Below are 13,744 nucleotides of genomic sequence, written 5' to 3' on the forward strand. Positions count from 1 at the left end.
GCTATAAAAAGAGAAAACCTGTCTATTATCAAACACAGTTCATAAAAAGCGATAATAATGGAGACACTGTGGTATTAGATATTCATGGTAATAGTGATGACAGTGTGGTATTGTACATAAAAATGATAATAGTGGTGATAGTGTGGTATATGAGGTAACAATGATAAGTAGTGTATGATGTTGACTGACATTAATAATGAAACCATGGTAGTATGTGGTCAGTAACTCAGGAAACAGGATGCTTTTAACATATATCTCCCCACTTCCTTTTCATCTGTTTTATTGTCTGCAGTAAAAACTGCAGTGCTGTTTTTGTCATTTTGTAACATGTCTTGATGGTTATGTATTATACTGTAAGTATCAATTTATGTGTCTATTTTAAACAATCATATTGAGTCAAGAGTATTATCAGGTACGTACTTACAGTATTTTTCATTGGTCAGTAGAATGTAGAATTAATTGACTGGAATAATGCTATTGTCAAGTTTTATTAAATGCTTCCACTGTTCAGTTTACAAGTTTGTAAGAAAATCTGGGTTACAAAACAACACGTTATTAACAAATCACTTAACACCTTTACCGCCGGGCCCGTAGTTCTACGGGCCGTTAAATCCAACGGTTAAGCGCCGAGCCCGTAGTCCTACGGGCTGCGGTCTTTTCGCGCATGCGCGGTCCGGGTGCACTTTCGGAATTTTTTTGATCCACTTCCGTTTCCGGTTTGATGACAGGAAATAGAATTATTTGGGATCCGGTTTCGACGATCACGCCCGCTCCCATTCTACAGACGAAACTGAAACTCAATTCTCTTCCTGTAGTTTTTTCTCCTCGCATTTCACTGTTTAACGTAATCCGCTCTAACTACAGTCATGGAAGTCCGTTTGACATGCGGTCTTCACTGGGAGATACAGGGAGATCTCGCGGATGTAAACAGACCGTTCACGGCTCAATCTTAAGGATTTTAACAAGATCTATGGCGACATGAAAAAAACAAAAAAACAACAAAAACACCTTGGCACTGGTGAGTACATTATGAGATTAACCTCTGGCGGTGGATGTGTTCTTAACAGTAAGGGTGTTTTGGTCACATGCACTTACAATACAGGTGTGACAACACTACAGGCAGTGACATTCTTATTGTACTTAAACCCTATATACTTTGTTGACAAGGGTTTCATAGGGCTCTATACTTGGCCTCCTCTTAGCTGAAAATGTGATGCAATGCGACACGTTGTGAGCTTGTAGATCTGCTGTTTTAGCCCACTCTTCGCCTATCATGGCATGCTCAGAAAAGGGAATGTAGGGTTCAATTGGTCAACAGTGTGAAAGCATAGAAAATGTAATACAGTGATCAAAAATCCCTTTTAAATACAAAACAGCAAGTAGCATATATGGCATAATAGAATAAAATCAAGTGAAATGTCATATAGAAACAACGGTAAACATGGAATTCTCATGGTTGTGGTAACGATTCAAAGTCAGGTTGTCAGTCACAGTCAGAAGGATCAAAACGTCACATTAATAGTCTAGCTTTTTACTAAATACTGATTTTTCTATACCAACTGCATTTTCTCGTTTAAAGGACAACTTTGTTTTTTTTACAACCAAGGTTTATGTCTTAGCTTGTAATTAAAGTAAATAAAAGATGAGTGTTACACTGGAGTGTGGCTAAATATGTGGCTAAATATGTCTTTTTTTACACAATAACCCGGCAATTTTTTAATTATTATTTACAGTAGCTCTTCTAGCCCCCAATAACTCACATATGGCCATCAAAGACCATGGGACCTTTTTTATTGTGTAAAAAAGGATATATTTAGCCTACTGTGCTGGCTGTGACTGATGTCCGCCAGTGGGTGGGACTGTTTTCTGAAGTTACTGGGAGGGTGCCTTTATTTTAGGACAGGTGTTTGAGATTTGTAATTAAGTTCCTGCTCAAGGTGTGCTAGATTTATGATTAGCAGTGCAACATACCAGTTTCAGTTTGGTGTTTGAAGGGCAGACAGATGTCCTCTCTGTTTTTCTTGTTTGACAAAGCATTGTCTGTGAGTATTATTTGTATGTTTATGATTACGTATATCAAAGTAATGTTCATTTATGCTATACTTGAATCCAATTGATGACGTTTTTGTTGTAATTGTATTGCAGTTTTACTCCTGGATTTTGAGTAAAGAGAGTTAACACCTGATACCCTTGTCCGGAGTTATCTTTCTGCCTAACTGCGCCTGTCAAAGCAGTGAGGGCAGAACAGTAAAAAGACAGAGACGTCTACAGCAACTAATCTAAGAGGATATACACGTCAGCCTTAATCTAGTACCTGAACATGCCTCAGTCACAGGATGATGAGGTTAAGTCAGTCCACACTCACAAATCAAGTTCATCCAAGAACTCTAAATCATCAAGGCACTCTAGTACGGCCTCGGCAGCAAATGCAATGGCAGTCAATGCACGGGCAAAAGCAGAGGCAGCACGAACAAAGGCCATATTTGCTGAAAGGGAAATTCTAATGAGAGTCAGGCAAGCAGAGCTCAAAGTGGAGGGAACGAGACTGGAGGCCACCATTGCAGCGCTTCATCAGCAATGTGACGCAGAGGCGGCCGATGCTGAAGCCAACGTATATGAGGCTGCAGCTAACAAAGTGGAGGAAAAGCGCAAGAGTCGCTACCTCTCTCAGAAATCGAACCCCTTACAACGCACCAGTGAGTATGTGAAAGATCAATCCTTACGACATGACAAGTTCATGCCAGATGAGCCTAATGAGGTGCCACCAGGTACCACATTTTATCAACTCAAACAGGAAGTTGACATGTCTGAACCTAGAGATAGAGCCGATATCTCAGTTAATCACCACAACAATGTGGGAGTTCTCCAGCCATCTCAGGGCTACAGGGAGGTCTCTCTGCCATATCAGGGCTACAAGGATATCCCCCAGCAATCCCAGGGCGGGGAGCGTGCCTCTCAGCCATCCCAGGGCGGGGAGCGTGCCTCTCAGCCTTCCCAGGCCTACGAGAGTGCCTCTCAGCCATCCCAGGCCTACGAGCGTGCTTCTCAACCACCCCAGGGCTACGAGCGTGCCTCTCAGCCATCCCAGGCCTACGAGCGTGCTTCTCAACCACCCCAAGTGCTCGAGCTGCGGAACGGGCCTCCAAATGCTCCATTCGCACAGAGGTTAGCTCTGGGATGGGTTATTTTGGGTGACATCTGTTTTGAAGGGGGTCACAAACCTGGCCATGTGAATGTTCTCAAGACAAACATCTTGGAGAATGAGCGACCGAGCTACTTCCTTCCATGCCAAAACAACTTCCAGGTAAAAGAACGTTTCAGCTGCCAAGGTCAACATAAGATTAACTCTCCCGTTCTTGGTCAACCAAACCGGCTGACTGAGGTTGATGTCATGGGGGAAACAGTCTTCCAAGGCACAAGTGCAGATGAAAACGCCATAGAAGAACAAAAAGTCCTGCAGATAATGGAGAAGGAGAGCTATCAGGATGACACAAACAGCTGGATGGCTCCACTGCCTTTCCGCTCCCCAAGACCACGCCTCCCCATTAACAAACAGCAAGCCAGTCAACGCCTCACCTCAGTCTGTCGCACGTTGAAGAAGCGACCTCTCATTCCTGTATCTGCCGACCCAAACTTCCCTCTCATTCTGACACCGGCTACCATCCTGACCCAGAAGGTTGGAGCGCCATCAATACCGCATGTCAATTTTGATGAAGGTGACCTGTTCAAGCGCCAGTGGAGGCAGGTGCAAAACCTCTCCAATGTCTTCTGGCATCGTTGGAAGAACAAGTACCTCTCTACTCTACGAAGCCGCAGGAAGTGGCACTCAGATAGGCCTAACCTACAAGAAGGGGACCTCGTCCCGTTGAAGGACTGTCAGGCCAAGCGGAATTGCTGGCCGAGGGGTGTAGTGGCCAAAACCTTCCCCATTCTTGATGGAACATGCAAGACTTTCTTGAGACCCATAACAGAAACTGTACTACTCCTGCCAAACACTGATAACGAGGACAATGGGAAGAAAATGTAACTCTGACATGTTAGTGATGTCAGGCGGGGAGTGTGCTGGCTGTGACTGATGTCCGCCAGTGGGTGGTACTGTTTTCTGAATTTACTGGGAGGGTGCCTTTATTTTAGGACAGGTGTTTGATATTTGTAATTAAGTTCCTGCTCAAGGTGTGCTAGATTTATGATTAGCAGTGCAACATACCAGTTTCAGTTTGGTGTTTGAAGGGCAGACAGATGTCCTCTCTGTTTTTCTTGTTTGACAAAGCATTGTCTGTGAGTATTATTTGTATGTTTATGATTACGTATATCAAAGTAATGTTCATTTACTGTATGCTATACTTGAATCCAATTGATGATGTTTTTGTTGTAATTGTATTGCAGTTTTACTCCTGGATTTTGAGTAAAGAGAGTTAACACCTGATACCCTTGTCCGGAGTTATCTTTCTGCCTAACTGCGCCTGTCAAAGCAGTGAGGGCAGAACACCTACAGTATATAGACATATTTATGCTAAATATGTCTCACAAGAGAAAATGTCCCACGAAAATTGCTAAAACTATAGAAAGCTCATCTTTTATTTACTTTAATTACATGCTAATTACATGCTTAAAGTTGTCCTTTAAGTGTTTATGACAGGTAACAGGGTGAAATAATGTCCCATGGGGTTCATTTTAAACCCTAATCTTACAAAAATCCTACCCAAACCCCAAAATGGAAACAATAGCAAATAGCAAAACTTTAGAAGTATACAACATACAGATACAAATGAACATTTTTTCCATACAATTTTGACTCAAGGAATTCATAAAAATGCATTAAAATACAAGCACATCTTGACTCTAGTTCAGGGCAAAAATAGCAAAAAAAACTGCCGGAAATGTTCCGATGTATCAATATTTGTCTTTTTACTAAATACTTCTTTCCTTGTTTGGTTATTATGTTCATTTGTTATTTGCTCCTCTCCAGGGCGCTCTGCAAAAAGCATTGGATGCTGAGAGAACTGAAGAGCAATGCTTGGGCGCTGGGAAGAGAAGTGCTCCAGCAAATCTTTACCATTGAATTGCATGACAGAAACTGTATCTACTGTAACTGTGTCTTTAAAGCAAAATGGATTACAACACAAACCATTAAATAATGGTTAATGGTTAATGTGATTATGTATACAGTTTGTACTTCTGTACAATAAAATGTTTGCGTTTTTCTCAGTTCCATTACTAATTATTACTGTTTAACTTCACAAAGTAGAATACTAACATGCAGTTTCATCAGTGATATTAAAGCTGCAATCTGGAACTATTTTTGTTTTAATGAATAAAGGTTATTTGAACCACTCTCCCTACTCTTCCATTGAGAAATGTAGACCCTGATGTAAGGTTGGACACCTACTGGTGGACAAGTAATAACTGCTGAAGCTCATAAGCACAATATCTCCCCTGGCCAATCAGGGACTGGCTCTTGATGAGTGATAGAAATGAGGGCTCTCACAGGGATGACCTGGGTTTGAATCCCAGGTAGGACATATGAGTTACAGATTGCAGCTTTAAGATGAATAATTATGTCTTCTCACAGATCCAGGAGTTTGTCTGGGAACATTGCATATTTCTCCACGTTCCATCTGCAGGCCAGTAGTAAGCACAACGCCAGCCCGCTTGGTCAACAGGATATCCAGCAGACCAGTAGCTGCAGAATAAACATTTTAATCACATCCACTCAGTTACTCTCATGTACAGTGACTTTGATAGAATTACTTTAAAAAGAACTTGTAAAATGTCTCACCCTGTTCTCAGTGTTGTTCCATCCACCCATTTCCATGTGTCCCAATAGTTCTTTTCCAGTCCAATCCAGGTGTGTGATGCTCCCTTCCAACACTTCAGTCCACTGAAGAAATCCTGATGATTTGTACATTGTTTTATTGATTTAATATAAACTTGTCACCCACCCCACATACACACACACACGCACACGCACACGCACACGCACACGCACACACGCACACGCACACGCACACACACACACGCACACGCACACGCACACACACGCACACGCACACACACACACACACACACACACACACACACACACACACACACACACACACACACACACCTGTTTATCTTGACTGTCAATGACCACCAGACGTGCTTCCATCGTCTGACAATGTAGTCTACTTTCCTCCCAGGTTTTCTGTTCAGTAGAGATGTAATAAAAGACGTCTCCAGACTTCTGCCATCCACTGGAACACGACTTGTCTAAACATCAAAAAAGAGTTTTACTGATGGATTTTCAATAAACAGATCATCAGTTCTAACACATTAATGATATGATAACAGTCAAATACTAAACCTGAGTAAGAAATGAGCTGAGTAAAGTTAGAAGAATAACATATGGTTTTAGGTTTACAACTCAAAATATTTTGATAAGCCATGATAAATGTTTACTCAAATCCTTTTTTAGAACTATATACCTGACAATGATGTAAATATCAATAATAATACACTAATTAATATTCCTTCAAAAAGTTGTATAACCTCTCTCACCTGCGATCTCTCCCTTCAGCTGGTTTACTACACTTTGTAACAGCAGGGTCATGTTGTTGTATCTGGTCAGGGTCAAGGTCAGGTTGTTCAGTAGTTGGTCTCTCTCCAATATCACATTTTTGCATCTGGCCAGGGTCAAGGTCGGGTTGTTCAGTAGGTCTCTCTCCTGGGTCAGGTTGGTCAGTGGTGGGTTAATGGCTGAATTATCTGTAATGGGATGATAAACACTGTTGTTGCTACTGATCATGATAAAGTGAAGTTATTAGCTTAGAGAAAGAAAACGTGTTATTATTCTTTACAAATGAACATGCATAACATTTTGACTCCACTTTCTGTATTCATTTCATTTCATTTTATTTATTTCAATTATGGTTTACATGATCAAATTAATATTTAATTTCTTTTTCTTTTTTTACATATACCATAAATGAAAAGGAGCAGTTAAATCTAAATCTTATTTATACCTGCCCCTTTCTACCATTAAAATCATCAAATAATATCCTACCAATCAGTACATCATATATTCTTGTGGTCCTCCTCCTGTGAGCTCAACTCAAATAACTTCTGTAACTGTTTTGGCAACTCTCTGTTTTTCGCTATTCTACTTTGCAGATGCCAGCATTGATACACAAAGAAAAACTTGGTGGTAGAGACGATGATAATTACATCAGAGAATTAAGAATAAGACCATTAATTAGGCCTCAATTAGGAATTTGAGAATTAAGACAGATTTTATTTCAAACAAAAACGAACCCCCATACAAATTACAACAAATCTCTCTCAGAGAGTACCCTCCTGTTTCTAATCTGCTACAGTAATTCCAGTACTGAAAAATAGCTGGTAGGTAACTGGTTTAAAATGACTGGCATCCTATAGCTCTCATTGCAGTTCAAAAGTAGGTTGCCACCCACGCTACACCCCCACCAACCTGCTTCCACAACAACAAATGACCTGAGTGAGTGATGTGTTAGTGTTGTGAATGGAATAGCGATGCAAATTATCGATTAATTCATTAATTGATAGTTGATAACCTTATCGATCGATTAATCGATTAATTGATAAGCTGGGCCAAAAGGAAAATTCTTGTCCGAAACCGAAAATGAGTGCAGAAACTTGCCAACATATAACATTAATGAGCATCAGCTGGTTAGCTCATTGCTATAGAGTGTTTGTTCAGTAAAAGGAGTCTCCCATGTCTCTCCAGCTCTTTATTAAACAGAAAATGCATTTTCAGTGCTCTCTCCTGATTAGCTTAAATGTTGTCACATACCTGAAAACTTACTATATTATGTTTGATATCACACACACCATACCTGTAACTTTCACTAGCCCCCCCCTGCCCCCCAAAAAAATAAATACATCAAAAACTTCTTTTTTTTTCAAAAACATTTGTGATTTAAATTAATTGAAAATCGATAGATTTAATCCAGGAAATTCTTAACGGCAATGAATTGATTATAGATTAATTGTTAACATCCCTAGAATGGAATACTCACAGTGCATGACCAGGCCTATGATCCCACCCATCTGCATGAGACACAGCACCATCAGACACACAGCAACAGCTTTGAAAGACCTTCTCACTGGTTTAGAGCTCTGTCCTGCAATGGAAAATACAGCTACTAGGTGTGCAGCCACTGAGACTAAAACAAGACTAAAGGGCTGTTCACACCAAGCATGACAACAATAACAATAACTATGAATATGTTGTGTTAAAAAATAATTCTGACTGAATGGAAGGCAGTGTCCACACCACAACTATAACGACAATGATGGTGGTGATCGATATCGGAATATCAGCCTGATCTCCAGAGATCTCCGTAACATTGCACGGATCCAGTGCACTTCATTCCGTGGATAGTCGCCTAGAAACCCCGAAATTGCGTGCATATGTACGGCGAGTCCCACGGTGGGCGTAACCAGTCGCAAGCAGTCCCCATCAAAAAGTCCACAACAAAATTTACGATTCTGTGCCTATCGGTACATAACTCAAACGGCGCTGAGTAGGCACAGGCGAACGTCACACCGTTCAGGACGGCAACTCGGTCGCCTTAGCTCCCTCGGTGGTCCTTCACGGGGTGACAGTTCACCTGTGACTGCACGCCTCCGTCATGGTTTAGTCACAATGGGGGAGATGCGAGGCGGCTATGCACGGAATTTCGGGTTTTTCCGTGTCTATTCACGGAATTTCAAAAACTTCAAAAACGTTCAAAGAGAACGTTTCCTCTGGAGATCGGGTTGCGGAATAAATATCTCTCTCTTTCTGCCTCTGTGTGTGAGCTTGTACACAGCTGGACTCTACAGCGTGTTTGATGCCACTTTTTACAGAACATTATTATAACAGTATCTCTACACATACTTTTACACATCAAAGGAATGACACGGAAGGATATAATCCACACTTGTTAAAGGGATAGATCACCCCCAAAATGACAATTTGATGATCAGCAGCGGTTCCGGTAGGAGACACAAAGAGTCTCCTTTGTGGCTTCTTTTTGTATTCTTTTTGTATAATAAACTGTTTTCCCACTTTGAAACAGAGAAATTGCCAAGACACGTTGTAAAACTCACCCTGAGAGTGTCTTCTTGCTGTGTTGTCCCTCATGTCCTCCTGTGGTCCAGGGACCACGTCACTGCGTCTGACATCAGCCATGCTCCCGTAGATGTCCACCTCTCTCTCCTCCATCTCTCCTCTCACCTCCTCCAGCTGTCCACTGTCCTCAGTGTCCCCCGTCTGTCCCCTGTCTGCATCTCTCTGTCTCGCCTTCCTTGTCAATGCTGGACTGGCATAAATATCTGTAAAGACATCTTATGATGATGAGAGGCTTGGAAAATAGTACCTATTTTTTTCCTCTCCTGTCTTGATTAGCTCACTGGTTCTCAACGTTGGGTCCGATGGACCCTTAGTGCTCTGTAACTGTTAGAGTGTACAAATGGAGCCAAATGGACCCTTACATTTGGCTTTATTTGTACACTCTCACAGTAAATTAACACTAAGGATTCTAAAGTGCAGATTGGGGTCCCAGAGGAAAAAAGGGGGTCTGTGGCCTAACACAGTGCTTCTCAACCTTTCAGGACGCGACCCCACAAAATTATATTTGAACTGGGGACCCCCAACCCTGCATGACAAGCACTTGATATTTGAGGCAGGAGGGTTGACTCGTGCCACAATAAATATAGTGAAAATAGCCGATCTACAAGCTTTTTTTTGCCTCTTATATTATGTGACAATTTGGCCAATGTTTGACCAGTTTTCATAGTATAGTTTGTTGATTACTATTGATGCAGTAACGGTCTTTTTTAATTTAATTTCAATTCTTTCTTCTTTTTTTGTTTTTGGGTATTGAAAAGGTTTTAAAAGTCCTTAAATCATCACTACTGTCATCTGGGGACCCGCCCAAAATCATCTGGGGATCCCCCTGGGGGCCCCGGCCCACAGGTTGAGAACCACTGCCCTAACACACATCAAACTAGGGGTCCTTGAAATCAAAAAGGTTGAGAAACATGTGATTAGCTTCATCAAAATAACACCTTGAAACAGAGAAATTACACAACGATTCACAACACTGTCAAACGTACCCTGAATATGTGTTCCTGCTGCATCGTCCATTATGTCCTCCTGTGACCCAGAGACAAACTCACTGATTCTGACGTTATCGTAGATGTCCACCACTGTCTCCTCCTCCTCTCCTCTCACCTCCTCCAGCTGTCCACTGTAGTCAGTGTCCCTCGTCTGTCCCCTGTCTCCATCTCTCTGTCTCACCTTCTTTGTCAAGACTGGACTGGCATAAATAACTGCAGACAAGGCAAAAAAATGAAAAAGGCTTTTATTATTATTATTATTATTATTATTATTATTATTATTATTATTATTATTATTATTATCAAAACTACTGATGGGAACTATATTTATGGAGGACAGCTGACCATGCCTGAAACACAGATGTCATTAAAGCAGCACTATGTAGTTTGGGGTAATCAGTGGTCACAAATAACAGGGCAGCCAACATCTTTGACTTCATTATACCCAATAGTCTCTGCAAGCATGTCCAGAGAGGAAGCGCTCTGACTGGCCAGTCTTCGCTCATTGAAACTCATTGTCTCCCCAATAGAGACACACGGGGACTACAAATTTCACGCCCACTTTTGAAACAGCGCCGCTACTCGAGGTCCGAGAACTGCAGCTCTCAATTCAATCTCTACGAGAGGCATTGTAAAATACCGTAATTTCACTGGTTAACTACTGAGGCTGTAGCGATTTTTTTGTGTTCTAATAAACTCTCCCATTTGTTTGATTTATCCTTTTTAATGTCCCATATCTGTTATCTCGATATACTACCCACAATATACTATATTATACTCCATCAGTGTGTCAAAAGTTCTAGCATCTGAAATCTAAAGTTTAAGTGGTCGCATGGTATATACATCACGGACGCATCCCTTGAGGTTTTTAATACCTAGATATGTTTGTGTCTCTCATGTATCATTTTTATAGGCTATTTATTTTTGTACAATTATCTAAACTGCATCTTGCAAGACTATTTGTATAGTAACTAGAAGTTCTGCCCGCTACGTGGGCAGAATTCTAGTACCCCCCCCCCTAACCCCGCCAAAGAAAATGTCGTTTGGGGGTACAAAATCATGGGACCCCTTAGGGGTCCCTGGAGACCGAGTCACAGGCCGTGACCTACAGACACGGTGAAGGAAAACTGTGAAGCCACCCACAGCCACGCATGCAAGATGTTGCACATGAACTCAGCAGCCGCACTGAGGCGCTCCAACACAAACACTCTGACATTAAGCTTCACACAACAAACATCAGCAGCAAACATTCACCACAATGACAAACAAATTACGTCCTCGCAAAAATAAGCGAGGGCTCGCTTATTTTGTCTTTCCCTCCCTCCCTCTCTTCCTCTCTCTCTCTCTCCCTCTCTGTCTCTCTGTCTCTGCGTCAGCGAAAATTCTGTCTCGCTGTTTGGCTGACTATTCTCTCTCTCCCACCCTCCCTCTCTCTCCCTGTGTGTGTGCGTGTGTGTGTGTGTGTGTGTGTGTGGTGGGGGTGGGGCGGGGGGGACAGCCATGACGCAACGGGACTTTTGAGATGGCCATCCCCATAATAGGTTGACTTATTCGGATACATGCGTGTGACTGTTCGCCCCTGCCGGTTCTCTGAATTTTTATTTTTAAATAGGCTCTGTCATGATTAATTGACCACACATATGAAGTGAAACAACTAAATTCTATCCAAACGATATGTTATAAGTGAATTCCGTGCCTCAAAGAAGAAGTTTGAGAGCGTTTAATAAGCGAAAATAAGAAGTGAAGGCACTCGCACCCTGACTCGCACAACCAACAATGGCTGCCGTTCGTCTTTTTTCAGGCTGCACTCGGAGCCATTCGGGCTCACTCGAACTCGCCACCTGATTGGCCAACTTTTGCTGTCAATCACAGAACGATGAGCGACGTTGCCATGTCCAGGTGTTGTAAGCGTGAAGTGTGTGTAAATTGGTTAGAGAAAGTGCGTCGACGCATGCGCAGTGCGCAGCTTTGTGTTTTTTCATGAAGCTGGTTGCTTGTTGCTCGCGCACGATCTGGCAACAGCGGTGCATACACATGCGCAGTGCTTTTGTGTTTTTTTCCCCTATTTTTTTCCTGTTTTGCCCTGATTTTGTCCCATTTCTTTCAGCCAGTTTGCGGATTGTAGTATAGATACTATCCTGGAGAATTCAATAAGTAGTTGAAAATGTCAGGATATGTCACTCCTCCATTTAGTTGGGTTATTTCCCCAACTTACATTCAGGCAAGTTAATACAACAGCAGTAAACACACAGGTTTAAAATTTTCATGTACCGTCGGAGCTCCACGGTTGTTAGAAAATTAATATAAGCCTATGAGATGTTCAAAATATAGACATGAACAAAGTCAGTCGGGATTGGGATGAGAATTCCCCTGTTCAAAGTCGACGCTCGGCGCTCGTAAAGACAGTGATGTCACTGAAATACGACTACTTGTCTGTCTGCCTGTCATGATTTATGACTTTCATCTGCTTGACTCAGCATGCACGTGCATCTACGTAAGCATATTGTTATCCGTGATACGATGACCATCAACTACTTTATCAGAGAAACTGACGTCTGTGCACAATGATACAAGATGTATGTTCTATTTCTATCTATTCTGTTCCTGTCCTTGTTCCATATCTTCCGATCACGTCATGTATCCACTGTGCAATACTATATATATTCTCTGTGTGTGTATTAAACTCAAGAGAGCTTGTCGTGTGATACTGCCTGGTGTCAACTGGTTCTCTGCACGTGCCTCTCAACAGAAACCTTCACTCACCACCACCCTTATAGATGGAGACTCTTAGGGACCATATGTATGGTCAACCGAAATCACAACAATTTGGTGCAGAGTGTGGGATGCCAAACTGAGATCGTGACAGGATGATCCGACCAGACTGGACCCAGCGGACGACACCCCCACACCTTGGCCTTCCTCTAGCCTGGAGACCCCTGCCTGCCCTCCTGCCCTGGCGACCAGCTTGTGCCCTATGCTCCGCGTCGATGCGTCTGGAGGATGTTCCGTGCCGGAGCCCTGGCTGGCTGTCTTCCCTGATGTCCTGGTTGTCCTCCCTGACTGACCAACATGTGCCCTCTGCTCCACGTTGAGCGCCGTCATGATGTCCCTTGCAAGGCGTGCCAGAGCCCTTGCTGGCCACTTTCCCCCCCCACTTTTTTTCCCATTCAGATCCTGTCTCCCATTGGCAGTGGAAGAAAGCTCAGGGGGGTTTTAGCCCCTTTCCCCTGCCGTTTGGACTCAGTTTCTATGTCCCAAGGCTGGCGTTCCTGTTCGGCAGTGGAAGAATGCTCCAGGGGGTTTTCTGCCCCTTTCCCTGCCTCAAAATCCCATTCTTGGGTATTGAACATTATTCTGCCTGGCTGTCTGCATTTGGGTCCTCACCACACCACCAGATTGTGACATTACAAGCTTTGTTATGAGAGTCTGTGCCTACTAGGAATGTAAACCGATAAGACTGCTTTGTGTTACAAGCAGCATATGGTAGTGTACTATATAAGCCTGTAGATTGGTTCTACAGCAGCAGAGTGTTTCTGACTGTGGTCAAGTAAAGCCTGCAGTGTGCTTCCTGCAGCATAACAGAGTGTTTCCTGTTATCTAAATCTATAGTAGCACTTTAGTA

At 42.6% G+C, this 13,744-nt stretch overlaps 1 protein-coding gene across 1 annotated transcript in view; it reads right to left on the bottom strand.

The window, feature by feature from the left end:
- Positions 1–4,629: 4,629 nt before the first annotated feature.
- LOC308087316 (uncharacterized protein) overlaps positions 4,630–13,744 on the bottom strand; it is a 44,532-nt gene continuing 35,417 nt past the window's right edge. Inside the window, exons 2-8 of the mRNA XM_080431092.1 lie at positions 10,120–10,335; positions 9,112–9,336; positions 8,037–8,141; positions 6,541–6,747; positions 6,110–6,252; positions 5,780–5,892; positions 4,630–5,683 (exon numbers count right to left, since the gene is read on the bottom strand). Of these exons, the coding sequence (XP_080287218.1) occupies positions 5,557–5,683; positions 5,780–5,892; positions 6,110–6,252; positions 6,541–6,747; positions 8,037–8,141; positions 9,112–9,336; positions 10,120–10,335 (1,136 nt within the window). The 3' untranslated portion in view covers positions 4,630–5,556. The remainder of the gene's footprint in view (positions 5,684–5,779; positions 5,893–6,109; positions 6,253–6,540; positions 6,748–8,036; positions 8,142–9,111; positions 9,337–10,119; positions 10,336–13,744) is intronic.

Source organism: Gymnoscopelus braueri (genome assembly GCF_963280865.1).
Source record: "Gymnoscopelus braueri genome assembly, chromosome: 1".
NCBI classification, from domain to species: Eukaryota; Metazoa; Chordata; class Actinopteri; order Myctophiformes; family Myctophidae; genus Gymnoscopelus; species Gymnoscopelus braueri.